The sequence below is a fragment of the Convolutriloba macropyga genome, chromosome 8 (assembly GCF_964194025.1).
Source record: "Convolutriloba macropyga chromosome 8, txConMacr16.3, whole genome shotgun sequence".
Taxonomy (NCBI): Eukaryota; Metazoa; Xenacoelomorpha; order Acoela; family Convolutidae; genus Convolutriloba; species Convolutriloba macropyga.
The window spans coordinates 45,290,331-45,304,331 of NC_134475.1; the positions used below are offsets into that span (position 1 = coordinate 45,290,331).

The 14,001-nt window shown below is 32.3% G+C and overlaps 1 protein-coding gene across 1 annotated transcript in view; it reads right to left on the reverse strand.

Moving 5' to 3' along the window:
• Positions 1-13,519, reverse strand: part of LOC142345072 (uncharacterized) — a 58,322-nt gene extending 44,803 nt beyond the window's left edge. The window contains exons 1-2 of the mRNA XM_075397155.1: positions 13,381-13,519; positions 7,590-7,748 (exon numbers count right to left, since the gene is read on the reverse strand). Of these exons, the coding sequence (XP_075253270.1) occupies positions 7,590-7,740 (151 nt within the window). The 5' untranslated portion in view covers positions 7,741-7,748; positions 13,381-13,519. The remainder of the gene's footprint in view (positions 1-7,589; positions 7,749-13,380) is intronic.
• Between the last annotated feature and the right edge of the window lie 482 nt (positions 13,520-14,001).

Below are 14,001 nucleotides of genomic sequence, written 5' to 3' on the forward strand. Positions count from 1 at the left end.
TCTTCTTGCACTTTTCTACAGAACTTTTGGTTTTTCCTGTACTTGTTGTTGTTTCCGTAGTTATAATATTAGATTGTTTACATATGAATGAAAAGTATCCATGTCTTCCAATCGAGGTTTAATTGAGCGTATTTATTGACTTCCGTTGGAATTATTGAATTTAATGGCATTTAAATATTAAAAAAGGATTTGTCGAGAAGTTTTTTTAACATTAATCGATGTTAAACTTGTTTTCGTGAGCTGTAAGTCAGTCTAAGTAAAGATCGGACCCTCTTTCTTTCTACTTCGGCAAAAATTAATCTAATTAGCAGTTTTATGTTCAATTCTTGGTGTTATGACTTCGATGCAGGAGTTTTCATAATGTTTTTAAATGATTTTTCGGATTATTTTTCGCAATTTTGGTTCCTTTTGGAATCTTAACACATTATCATAATATTGATAATTGCATTGGCTTAGAGATGACGTTCAATGAAACATACATACCATACAGTTTTCAGAGAAAAGCTTATGCTTTAAATGGTTTCGACACCTTTTTGCCTTTTTCTACAAATATTTTGAATTTTGCCTAAATTTGTTGTTGTTGTTTTCATACTCAATGACTTATTGTTATGTCTTTTTGATGACTTATGGATGAAAACCATCCCTGCCGTCTCATTGCGTCATAACTTTGCGTATTCACTAGCTTCCGTTTACAGCTATTTGATTTAATGTCGTTGATACTATGGTTTTCAAAACTCTGGTGGTTTTAATGTATTTTTTCACTTTTGTTGATTTATTGGAGTGAAAATGATAAAAAGAAAAACCCCATTGCTAAAATTAATTGAAAGTAAAAACTTTTTTACTATAAAGTTCTTTTTTCAATTGCTTTGTCTTTGCCTGTTTCTTTTAGTCTTTAGGTAGCCGTAAAATGCTGACCGGTCTCATAAGCTTGTAATTGAGGATCGAATGAATTATTTTACCCGAGGCAGTCGGTTTATAGCAAAAAGACTTAATTTTTATGATTTTATACATTTTAAAGATTTTTAAGTATTTTTCGATTTTTTCAGTGTTTGTTCTTTTCGTCAACTTGTAACTTATTCTCATAATTAAGAGGTCCCACACATTTCCTTTCATTTTGAAAATTAACATTTTTATGATATTATCACGTAACGGATGTTTTGCTTGTAGGACAATTTTCGTTTTCACAGAAAGTTATGTGAGTGCTGTATTTGTGTTTCTTTTTCTCTTCCTTCATGAAAATGGCGTAATAACAAATCACAAGGATTTTCGAATGTGACAAGGATTTTCAAATTGAACTTATTTTTTCATTCAGTATAATTTCAGCTGAATTAGTATACAAAGAATTTGAAATAAAAATACATTGTATTCAGATAATAGCTAACAATTTTAAAAGCTTCACTAATTTTTGTTTTCGCAATATTTGTAATTTGTTGTTTGTAATTTTTTGAGCTTTTCTGCATCTTTAGTCCTTAGTCTAACTAAAAACAGGTCCTATCGGTTTCATTATGACTTTTTAGTAATTTATCCAGAATTATTTAGTTAAAAGCTATTGATTTTTAAGATTTTTGAAATTTATTGTTTTTAAAAATTTTGATTGATTTATGAATTTCGCCTCATTATTTCTTCTTTTCGTCGACTTGTTACCAAGTCTCATTAAGGAACATTTCCATCTGATGTACAGTTACAAAAATAATTTTGTGTAGTTAGGGTTTTGTCTGATTGTAATTTGACGTTGTTATTAGCTGCTTTTAGATTAGATTTAGATTTGAGTATTTGCCGTGAAAGTTTTGTTTTTGCTTTTTTGTTGTTGTCGATTTTTTTTCTCGTAGTCTTTTTAATGGCAGATCGCGTTGTAATGAGGCATAACATTACTTCATTCAATTATCAGTTTGGTTTTACAACTCAAACATCTTTTTTTGATTATATCTTTGTTAAAAATTAAGGTCAAAAGACAGTAAAGTCAAAAATATAGATGAGAGCGGGTCGGAACATCATGTGTGAACGCTCATTAACGAGCCTTTTTTATTTGGGATTTGAATTTATGTATCTGGAAAAGTGGTACGCCCAAACCATGAATAAAGTATGTTATATTTTTGCAATTTTGAGCAGATTGAGAGCGGACGAATCACTTTTGATAATTGCATCCAGCAAGAAAAAATTTTATACAATTTGAGTTTCAATATTGATAAACTTTTTGAAAGTCACTGTCGCATATTATCCTGAATCTGTTTCTCTCGTCTCAATTCTTTTTTATCAGAACTGCAAGTAATATGCACATTTTTCTACGGAACTATAGATAATGCCAAACTTTTTACATGGTTATCTATTTACGATTTTAATACAGTCTTGATAGCTTCCAATTGCCTTTAATTACCTTGAATTTGAATTTATGTATCTGGAAGAGTGGTACGGCCAAACCATGATTAAAGTATGTTATGTTTTTGCAATTTTCAGCAGATTGAGAGCTGACGAATCACTTTTGATAATTGCATCCATCTAGAGAAAATTCTATACAATTTGAGTTTCAATATTGACAAATTTTTTGAAAGTCACTGTCGCATATTATCCTGAACCTGTTTCTCTCGTCTCAATTCTTTTTATCAGAACTGCAAGCAACATGCGCATTTTTCTCGGGAACTATAGATAATGCCAAACATTTTTCATGGTTATCTATTTACTATTTTAATACAGTCTTGATAGCTTCCAATTGCCTTATTATATTTTTTTGTGCTTAAAATATGTATCGATATTTCGACAACATCAATTTTCTGTGTCTAATTATACTTATCTCAGAAAGTTGGATTTCAAATGTAAAATAGGTCAATCTTTTTGCAACGCTGTTCTTTTGGTATTTCTTCAATAAAATTGTTATACTGCTAGTTTGGACAGTCTATCTGAATTATTTCCCGGAGGTTGGTGGCTGAGCAAATCAGCGCTGAATTTGTCTAGAGACATTCTGTTTTCAGGATGGTCAAAACTCTATTCATGTCACAATTTGCACAGGCCTGTCTTGATTTCCGAGAAAATTATTTGCATGAAAAATAATATGTTTAGCTTAACTCCCGCCTACAAAGGGTTCTATATATGCGATTCGAACTTCTGCCTGGGTACTTGTAACGTTGAATTCGCGTAGTAAGTCGTAGCCACTAAGCTAAATGCGCTTTGTGACAATTGCCTACAAACTAGCTTATGTATAAATAGTGTGTTTTCTACTATAGTAATTACCGGTTCATAGCTACAAAAAATGACATTATTCTACTCAGACTTAATTTTGGGGTATAAGTAATTTTCAAACTGTACAGGATAAGTTTAGTTTGGGCGAACTCTATGACCTCAATATAATCATAATGACGAAAAATGCACATAAAGAAACTTAAAATATTCTGGAGATGCAATGTTTCAGAACTGAATTAAGTTCTTACGCTTGAAACGTCCTGGTTCAGCGCTGAAATGCCCTGAGACTCAATTCTGGATTAAAAGTTATCACAAAAATTATTCTGAAACTCTTTTTCAAATGCTTCAAGTTACTATTTACTAACCATTCCAAAAATTAATACAAAAATTACAGCATCTCGAAAAATATATGAGAAAAAAGACAGTTCTGCGTTTTTATTGAATAAATAGGTTGTAGTGTTCTTAAATAGGTAGATATACGTTTCCATTTCATTGAAAAAAAGAACATTTCAAAGAAAATGATTAATTCTTCATAATTTTTCCTCCAATTTGTTTCCGTTTAACACTTAAGTTACGTCATAATTCTGAAAGGCGATCCAGCTCAATTTTTTTCTTATACATTTATTTCCAAGCTACATAGAACTATTTTTTTAACCGTTGAAACGAATTGTGATAGATTGATAGCGTTTTGTCTCGTTCTCCATTTGAGATTTGAAAATGAATCCGATTTTCTCTGAATTAGAATTTTTGTTATTTTTTTAGGTAGCTTACGGTTTTTGACTTTGATACAAAGATCGTATCCTTTTTTGCGACTTTGAATGAACAGTGACTTTTTTAGCATTTTTGTCATATTGTTCAACGTGTACAGGAACCCAAAATGATTTATACTTTTTTGAGGAAAACGTACGTTCAAGAGCTTGAAATTCTATTTGTTTTTACCTCATTTTCTAAATCTTATGCTCAGCATGCAAACTTATGCAATCTTTGCATAAATAATAGTGATTTATATGAAAACTGGTTGTAAACTTTTCCGATGATTCTGTAACAGTCATTCCATTTACTAACTGCGCAGTCTTCTTCGTAATCTTTTACTCTAATTACTCTAAAGGAATTTCTCAGCAATAAAATAATTTTGTGGCAATATAATAATCGCAAGAGATCCTTTGAACAGTTGAAAAAAGTTCATTGAACTCAAATGAAACACTGGATTTTCCTCCGGTTTTACAATTTACGTAACCAAACTAAATGGAGGAGGCTAATCTTAATCATAATACGTTCAGAAGACTCTTGCTAAGCAGAAACAGGTGGCGAGCCATACCTAAATCTCAATGTGTGTATGGCTATTTTTTCATAAAGATATGCCTTATGATCATCACACAATCTTAATCTATGGGAACTGTTCCTAATACTTTCCGATGAATCGTACAAATAAAATCCTGACATATGGGAAAAACCATTTTTTAAATCATAACTATCCCTATTCTCATTAAATTTATTCGGCTACATACTACTTTAATACATGTACTCGGCTGTGATCTGAAGCAATGCATGTCAGACCATACCCGATGCTATGGAATCTATGTTTCTCTTGAGAAAGATTTGAGACACTTGGATCTCCAACTCTCAAGCATAGGTAACTCCTGGACTTTGAAACTGGATCGTTAAAATTATTTTGCTCCATGCTATTGTTCAATTGTTTCTGCAGTCGCAAGGGTTCTCATCCAAATTTCAACCTGCTCAGCTGATTCTAGTACACTCAAATTTGAGATCTGATGAGACGCTGAGTTCCTACAATTGGAAGTATCTTGTGGGATTTCTTTGAAATCTAGGTCCAGTGGTTCCAAATTGAGCTCGGCGTTATGTTCTCTTCAGCTCATATCAGCGGCTGTTTCTTGTCTCTGTGAAACCTGTTCAGCTTCAGCTTCTTGTTTATTTTGTTCACCTGGGCGAACTCTGTGACCTCAATATAATCATAATGACGAAAAATGCACATAAAGAAACTTAAAATATTCTGGAGATGCAATGTTTCAGAACTGAATTAAGTTCTTACGCTTGAAACGTCCTGGTTCAGCGCTGAAATGCCCTGAGACTCAATTCTGGATTAAAAGTTATCACAAAAATTATTCTGAAACTGTTTTTCAAATGCTAAATGTTACTATTTACTAACCATTCCAAAAATTAATACAAAAATTACAGCATCTCGAAAAATATATGATAAAAAAGACAGTTCTGCGTTTTTATTGAATAAATAGGTTGTAGTGTTCTTAAATAGGTAGATATACGTTTCCATTTCATTGAAAAAAAGAACATTTCAAAGAATATGATTAATTCTTCATAATTTTTCCTCCAATTTGTTTCCGTTTAACACTTAAGTTACGTCATAATTCTGAAAGGCGATCCAGCTCAATTTTGTTCTTATACATTTATTTCAAAGCTACATAGAACTATTTTTTTAACCGTTGAAACGAATTGTGATAGATTGATAGCGTTATGTCTCGTTCTCCATTTGAGATTTGAAAATGAATCCGATTTTCTCTGAATTAGAATTTTTGTTTCGTTTCTTAGGTAGCTTACGGTTTTTGACTTTGATACAAAGATCGTATCCTTTTTTGCGACTTTGAATGAACAGTGACTTTTTTAGCATTTTTGTCATATTGTTCAACGTGTACAGGAACCCAAAATGATTTATACTTTTTTGAGGAAAACGTACGTTCAGGAGCTTGAAATTCTATTTGTTTTTACCTCATTTTCTAAATCTTATGCTCAGCATGCAAACTTATGCAATCTTTGCATAAATAATAGTGATTTATATGAAAACTGGTTGTGAACTTTTCCGATGATTCTGTAACAGTCATTCCATTTACTAACTGCGCAGTCTTCTTCGTAATCTTTTACTCTAATTACTCTAAAGGAATTTCTCAGCAATATAATAATTTTGTGGCAATATAATAATCGCAAGAGATCCTTTGAACAGTTGAAAAAAGTTCATTGAACTCAAATGAAACACTGGATTTGCCTCCGGTTTTGTAACTTACGTAACCAAACTAAATGGAGGAGGCTAATCTTAATCTTAATACGTTCAGAAGACTCTTGCTAAGCAAAAACAGGTGGCGAGCCATACCTAAATCTCAATGTGTGTATGGCTATTTTTTCATAAAGATATGCATTATGATCATCACACAATCTTAATTTATGGGAACTGTTCTTAATACTTTCCGATGAATCGTACAAATAAAATCCTGACATATGGGAAAAATCATTTTTTAATCTTAACTATCCCTATTCTCATTAAATTTATTCGGCTACATACTACGTTAATACATGTACTCGGCTGTGATCTGAAGCAATGCATGTCAGACCATACCCGATGCTATGGAATCTATGTTTCTCTTGAGAAAGATTTGAGACACTTGGATCTCCAACTCTCAAGCATAGGTAACTCCTGGACTTTGAAACTGGATCGTTAAAATTATTTTGCTCCATGCTATTGTTCAATTGTTTCTGCAGTCGCAAGGGTTCTCATCCAAATTTCAACCTGCTCAGCTGATTCTAGTACACTCAAATTTGAGATCTGATGAGACGCTGAGTTCCTACAATTGGAAGTATCTTGTGGGATTTCTTTGAAATCTAGGTCCAGTGGTTCCAAATTGAGCTCGGCGTTATGTTCTCTTCTGCTCATATCAGCGGCTGTTTCTTGTCTCTGTGAAACCTGTTCAGCTTCAGCTTCTTGTTTATTTTGTTCACCTTCATCCTCAGCCAATTTTTTCTTCATGTCGCAGTCCGCTGTAGTTCAAGCTCATCGAGAAAATGCTGTCTTCACCTATTAATTTGATAGTAATTTCTATGCGTCGTGTTGAAGGAAGTGATGCAAAGGTTGACTCTTTTTGCTCACACATTTTGTTATCAACAAGTTCCCCCTTCATCTTGGACGATAACAATTCCCTTTCGCTTGTCTTATTGAATTTATCAACCTGCGTCCTTCACACATACATTCTTTTAAAAAGAGATCTCAGATTTGAGAAGCTGTAATTTTTATTCGAAATAATTGAGAATTGTCCAATTTTTTCTTCTAACTTTTCAGCTCTTGCCTGACCTTTATATGAGTATCGCTCAAAATTTTCTGGTGTTCTGTTCAACGCCAAGCTTGTGACTGATCGAAACCAACAGTTTTACTTCAATTTAAACTTCTGTTTGAGATCAAATATTGAAAGATGTGCAGTGCAGGACATTCTCTTTATTCCAAAGAATTTCAATTGAACTCATTCTAAACAGTTTTAGCCGTAAATTTTTTCTCAATTCCTTTTTCTTTAGCTGCATGCTGGAAAGAAAGTTCAACATTTATAAATAAATATTATTAATAAATAAAAGTTAACATCTCAGAGACTATATTGATCTCCAATTCTGAGTTAACATACCCGATAGACTCAATGTGCACTGAAACGCTTGAAGATCATTTGTGTTCATGAGGCAGTCTATAGAGGGATTTCCAGTCACATTGACTGTATGGATGGCTTTGCCAAAGAAACCAACTCCAGACCAGAGGACTTGAAGTGCACGTGAGGTCATATTAATAGCTGAAATTTTAAAATATCACAATTACATTTTGCAAAGTTCGAAAAGGTTTTGTCATATAGGAATCTGACTTCTAACTTAACAAGCTTCTGTCTTTATGACAGGTTGAGGCGTTAGTGATCAGAAAATCAAAAAAGATCAGGTTAGTAAAGCGTATTTTTAGTACACTGAAAATCTCAATAGTTAGCGTTTGTCTGAAATGTGATCATTGAGGAGCTGGCTATGCGAGTCAAATCATTTTTAAAAAAATAATTCAACAGGTTTAGGGTGCCTTCATGACTCACTCAAAAAAATTGGACAGTGGCAGCAGAGAAACTAATATGGCGCACACAAAACATCTGCAATGCAGTGATATTTGTTTAGCAGTGGTCATAAATGGCCCACACTGTAATAAATTAGCCGATGGAAAAAAAAAATTATACAAAAGAAATGTATATGTTTTTTTTCAAATCGAAATAACATTTTTTTACGAACTGTCAAATGAACTATAAATTAGTTTTTTAACACGATCAAATTAAAATGATTCTCTTCAAAAGACAGGTAAAGACGAGCAAGGTTTTAGAAACGAGCTAAATTCTGATAATAACAACAATATATGCATAGCTTTGATTACGGCTGATTTGTTTCTGTTGGAAACCAATATCAAGTGTTAACTCATGGTCAGTCGAAGTTCACGTCCGGGTTGTTTGAAAAGGGTTTGAACCAATTGTAGACTTTGTAAGGTATATATACCCGGGTCGAAGTCTTTGGGTAAATTTTTGTAAGAAATGGGGTTAATGCAATGAATTTTTGTAAGAAATGCGGTGATTGCGGTGAAAGCGGTGAAAAAAAAATATTTCACCGCATTTCACCATATTTTTTACAAAAATTCACCGCCAAATTCACCGCATTTCTTACAAATATTCACCGCATCGACTTTTGTGGCAAATTAATGTAAGAAATGCGATGAGAGCGGTGAATGCGGTGAGCAAAATTATTTCATCGCATTTCACCACATTTCTTGCAAAAATTCACCGCGAAATTCACCGCATTTCTTACAAACAATTCACCGCATATGATTTCCGAAGTTAACTTAATCTGATTTAAATTCACAAGAAGTTTCAGGGATGTAAGTGACAGTTGGAGCAGTGGACTAAGCAGTTGAAGACATTCAGTAGGTGAGAGGTTCGAACAACTGTAGGGATGATTCTTTTTTGTAACAATACTGAGAACGCGGTGAAAATAAATAATTCACCTCGATTCACCGCATTCACCGAATTCACCGCAAAAAGATGTAAGAAATACGCGGTGAAAACTATTTTTTTACCGCATTTCACCGAATTTCTTACAAAAATTCACCGCCAAACCTCGACCCGGGTTTGTATTGGTATCTGAAAATTTTGATACCAAAAATAAAGGCTGTTTTTAGGATTAACAAAGTTTTCAGGCTATAGGGCCCTTCTTAGTTCTCTGACTCATTCAGTTTGGTTATTAGGTAAATTCATCAAAAAATCAATGTTTCTAGGGAATAATTGTAATAATAATAAAAATTTTTGTAACACTAAAGTACTTTTGCTAATTTTGATTCAGTTTTCTGCCGTTTTAGCCACTGTTTGTCTGTTGAAAGGAACAACTTTACTGTAGGCTCCCAAGTTAGAATTTTTAGCTGGTGGCCAAGAGGAATTAGCTTCAAACAAATTATGTTCTTGAAAAAAAACATATAGAGCTGTGACGCAGTTTTCTGATATCAGCTTTTTTAAACCATAAAATAGTGTTATCAGTCAGCTTACGGAAACAGAGCAAGTTTTTGTTGTGTATTTCTCGCTCACGCACGCACTCACTTTCCCTTTTTTCTCTCTCTTTCTTTCTCTCTCTCTCTCTCTCTATTTCTTTCTTTCTGAGTATGCGTATACGTGTGTATACTTTTTATTTCAAAACAGTCAAAAATTTTCCATACGTGCTTTTTTGGTCAAAAACTTTGTTTTTAAGATATTAACTCGTAGTTTGTATTTTTTTCTATTTTTTTTTCATTTTCATTTTATTTTCTTTGCTACTATTTCACTTTGGGTTACAAAAAATTTTCTCCCGTTTTTATCTAAATTTTTTGTTTTGATTTATTTAAGAGCTCTTTTTTCTTAATGCATTAAAAAATTGGTTTTCAGAATACTGCGTTTGTCCTAATGGATTTGCTGTTAATTTTTAGTTCAAATTTTTGTTGTTTGAAGTTTGAACTAAGCACTTATTTTGTTTGTTTGGTTGCGGTTGTTTGAAAAAGCTCAGTCAAATACGTTTATGGTTGCAGATCACGATTCGTTTTGTTTTGTCGCTGATAAGTTTTGATACACTCATTTTTGATGAATTCCTATTTTCAGCACTTGACAAAATTTTTGCTAAATTGAAGCCAAGGACGTTCCTTTCAATTTGAATTTAAAGAAGTATTAACATGGGGGTAGGTCAAAGTTCATAGAAGCCATGCTCAATTCCTATTTTACGTTCATAGAGTTTTCTCAAAATGTTATTTTGTTTATGACAATATCATTAAGAAAATAGTGCCAAACTAACTAAATTTCTGAATCAATTTGATTTTTTTTTTATTTTCTTGAGCAATGAAATTTAAAAAGTTTTAAAAGCAGAAAGAAATTATTTGGCTGGTTTTCCGCAGACTATATAGGAAAATATTGAAACTATTAAATTTTAATCAACAAACGCAAAACCAAGCGACATTAGTAAATTTTTCAGAATTTTGATCAAAAATCACAAATGAAACATACTTAGTTAAATTTTCTAAAAAACAAAAAATAAAAAAAAACAAACATTTGAAATGTTTGTAACTGGGGCCCAAGTTTTGCTCTTCAAAAATACTGACTGAATATGTTCAAAGCTGTTCGAACGTTTACAAAATCAGAATTATGATTGGAAATTATCATGAAAAGCTTCAAAGAAAGTTAATACGCAACAGAAAAAGAATAAAAAGTATTGACCGAGGTGGCAACAGTACCAACAAATGGCTAAACTAATCCAATTTGAAGGCAAAAGAACTATTGAAAAAATATAGGTTGTGGATGGCATCATTTCAACAATTGTTGCCTAATGTTATATGATTAGTTGTTTTGACCCACTTTAGTGCGACTTTAGTGGGGGGACGAACTACCCACTCAACTGGGGTTTTTTTGTTCAAGATCGATATATTCATTGTACAGGATTGTGAGTGGTATCATTAGAAAGCTTTTCAAGTGTAGAAATTTAAATTAAAAAGATTTTATTTTTTTTTGCTTTTTTCCGAGGAGTTATGGAAATAGCGTTGATAGTTACGGTTAAAGTTTTGTGAAAGTTAGCCTAACTTCCGTTGTTTTGCTCACATTTTTTGTAATTTTTGATTAAATTTTGATCATTTTTTTGCTAAAATATGATAAAAATGTTAACAATAGTCTCATTAGATTTCAGTTTTTAGAAAGAAGAGAGCTGGTGATTTGCTTGACCCAACTCTTTTGGCAAAATTTAAACCTAATTTTTTTAAAGTTCAGTTTTTTTAATTGTAAAAAATGGCATCAACTAGCTCCATCTGACCCTTTGTCCAATTTGACCGGTGATGCAGACATAAAAGCCGGTCAAATAATCTTCTTCTACTCAGATAAGGACTAATTACATCTCCTCTTCTTGCGGAAGCTTTCAGGAAATAATATTTTTGCTGTTTTTCGGTAAATTATTCTAATATTTATAAAAGAAATCATAGTATCCTTTGAATATATTAAGGTTATAACTTGTCAAAAAAAAAACGAATCATTTAAGAACAATTGTGTTTCCAACAACTGCAGAGGGATAGCAAGGTCAGTTTTGGTTTAACTGTTGATTTTTGCAATGAAAAAAAGATTCGGATTGCGTTTGGGCACTTTCTTCTTTGATTATTTGCATTTTCATCCCATTTACAAGAAAGGCTTTATTCGTTTTTTGTTTCCCTTAATAGGAGGTCCCTTTGTGTTGCAATATGGTCCATTGAAAGAATATTGTGTTTTATGAGAAAATCTAAGGGTTTTTTATTGCTCTGACGAAGTGTTTTCGTTATTTTTTTAACAAATTCCTGAGTTTTGCCAGCATTGGATGTTCTTATTTTAGTCTTTTGATTGATACTAATAAAAGTCACATGAATAAATTGGTATCAAGGCAACTGTTAAACAAACTATCCGATTCTTTCTTTTGATACATCCATAAAAAGTATAATAAGTATAAGTCGATAAGTATACAAAATTCATCCTTTGTTTTCATATAAATACTATTTTGTTAAATTAGCTATTTCGGTAACATTTGGAGCTTTTGGTTTAATTGATGAAACAGTAAGAATAACATCATTGCTTGTTTAATAGTTTTATAGTTAGTCAGATAGTTATGGATTTTATAGTTAATCAGATAGTAATGGGGCGTATAGTAATGTGTATTTTTATTGTGAAACACTTTTACCTTTTCTTGTTTCTTATGTTAGTTACACACCACAATAATTTCTAATCAAACCTGAATTATCTACAGCTCGAGTTTACGTGCAAAGTGACGCCCAGAAACATGCAAATATAGCAGCGAAAGACATATAGTCTTCTCAACACCGTTTGCATTAAGTTATTCGCGAAATTTTGAGTTCCTCCTATGTTCAGTGATAATGTGCAATTTTTTACTTAGAATAACTAATAATGTACAATTGGCTTCCTAAGCAGTAGCAATTTGAACTGTTCATGTTCTAAGAATTTAAAAAAAATGTTTTTTTTAGAAAAAGGTTTTATGATTTCTCCGTTTTCCAACTTTTGTTCTATAACGTTTTCGCGTAATTTAATTAAAAGGAGAGATCGAGGCATTTTTAAAAGAATGATAATGATATCCTAATTGCAGTTTTTTTTTCAAAAAAATGGTTTCTTGGGGTTGACAATAGAAGTTTTCATAAATATTTTAATGATTGTGCGAAATTATCCTGTTTTTGAGGTTCTCTTTTCCTATCTTGTTCGATTATCACATTGAAACCCAATAATGAGAAGCTTCATGTTCCATTAATGACGTTAAAAAAAAGGCGCAACCGATTAAATTCAAAATTTTTAGTAAATAAGTTTTTGATTTTATAGGCTTCGACATTGTTTGCTCGCACAATTTGAATGACTTTTTGGTTATTTCTTGCGTTAGTTCTTTAGTAGTCGTTTGTCATTCTAGGTAATGGCAAGTTCCAATGGTATTGCATAAAAGTATAATTGAACCCATTGAATAATTTCAGTTCATAGCTAATTGCTTTCATGAGTTTGGGTTTGTGTTTTCAAAAAAGTGTAAACGTATTTTCAAAGTTTGCCCCTTTTTTCTGTGTTTTTGTTATTTATAGTCAAATAAAACAGGTCTCAAATCTTTCCTGGTGAAATACAATTCCTTTGGTTTAGCTTACTTTTTATCTGATGATTTTTCTACCTTTTCCTTAAGTTTTTTTCTTAAAATAGATAGACATTGAGTTTTAGTCGTAAGAAATGCTTTATGGATAAACGCACATTACCCAGCCTCTGTTGTCTTCAATTCTCAGAATATTTTAGTTAGGCTTCCAAAATAGCCGAATCCCTTTAATGTGATTTTCTATATCGAGCTATGGTTGCTCCCCCTTGGTATGTGATTATAGGGTAGGTAAAAATTATTAACCCAAATCTGACGATGCTGCTTTTTGAGGAAAAAGAGAAGTCTCGATCAGTGTTGAGTTGACAGAAGCTTTGCCATTACTGAAACTCACTGACCATATTTGTAACTTTCTCCCAAACTCAAGATCTTCGAAAGTGAGGGTAAAAACATTCATCGGATCATCGATCGTCATCTGTATTACTGAAGTCTCACTAAGAAGTTCGATTTGGTGAAGATATACGGTAACATTGTCTTTGATCTCTTCATAGATGTCCCACGTTAATTCTAAAAAACAACAGAATTTTATTACAAAATAAAACTATGTGGGAAATGGCTGCTTTTGGGATAAATTAGTCATTACTGACAAGATGGTGGCTCTACAACGGATGATAGTGACAATACTTATTGATTGCATTTCAATTTGAGCGGATTGAGCAGAATTGCATACCATAAAACGAACCATATATGGTCCATAAAGATTACCGTTTTATTGTTCCGACCCATCTTGAGGGTGGAGGAATTATATACTCAAATTGGCTTTTTTTTGTTCCGACAAATTTGACCGATAGATATATTCGTCGTACATAGTTGTGAGTGGTATCATTAAAAGCCCCTCCAGCGTAGAATATGGAATTTAAAAGATTT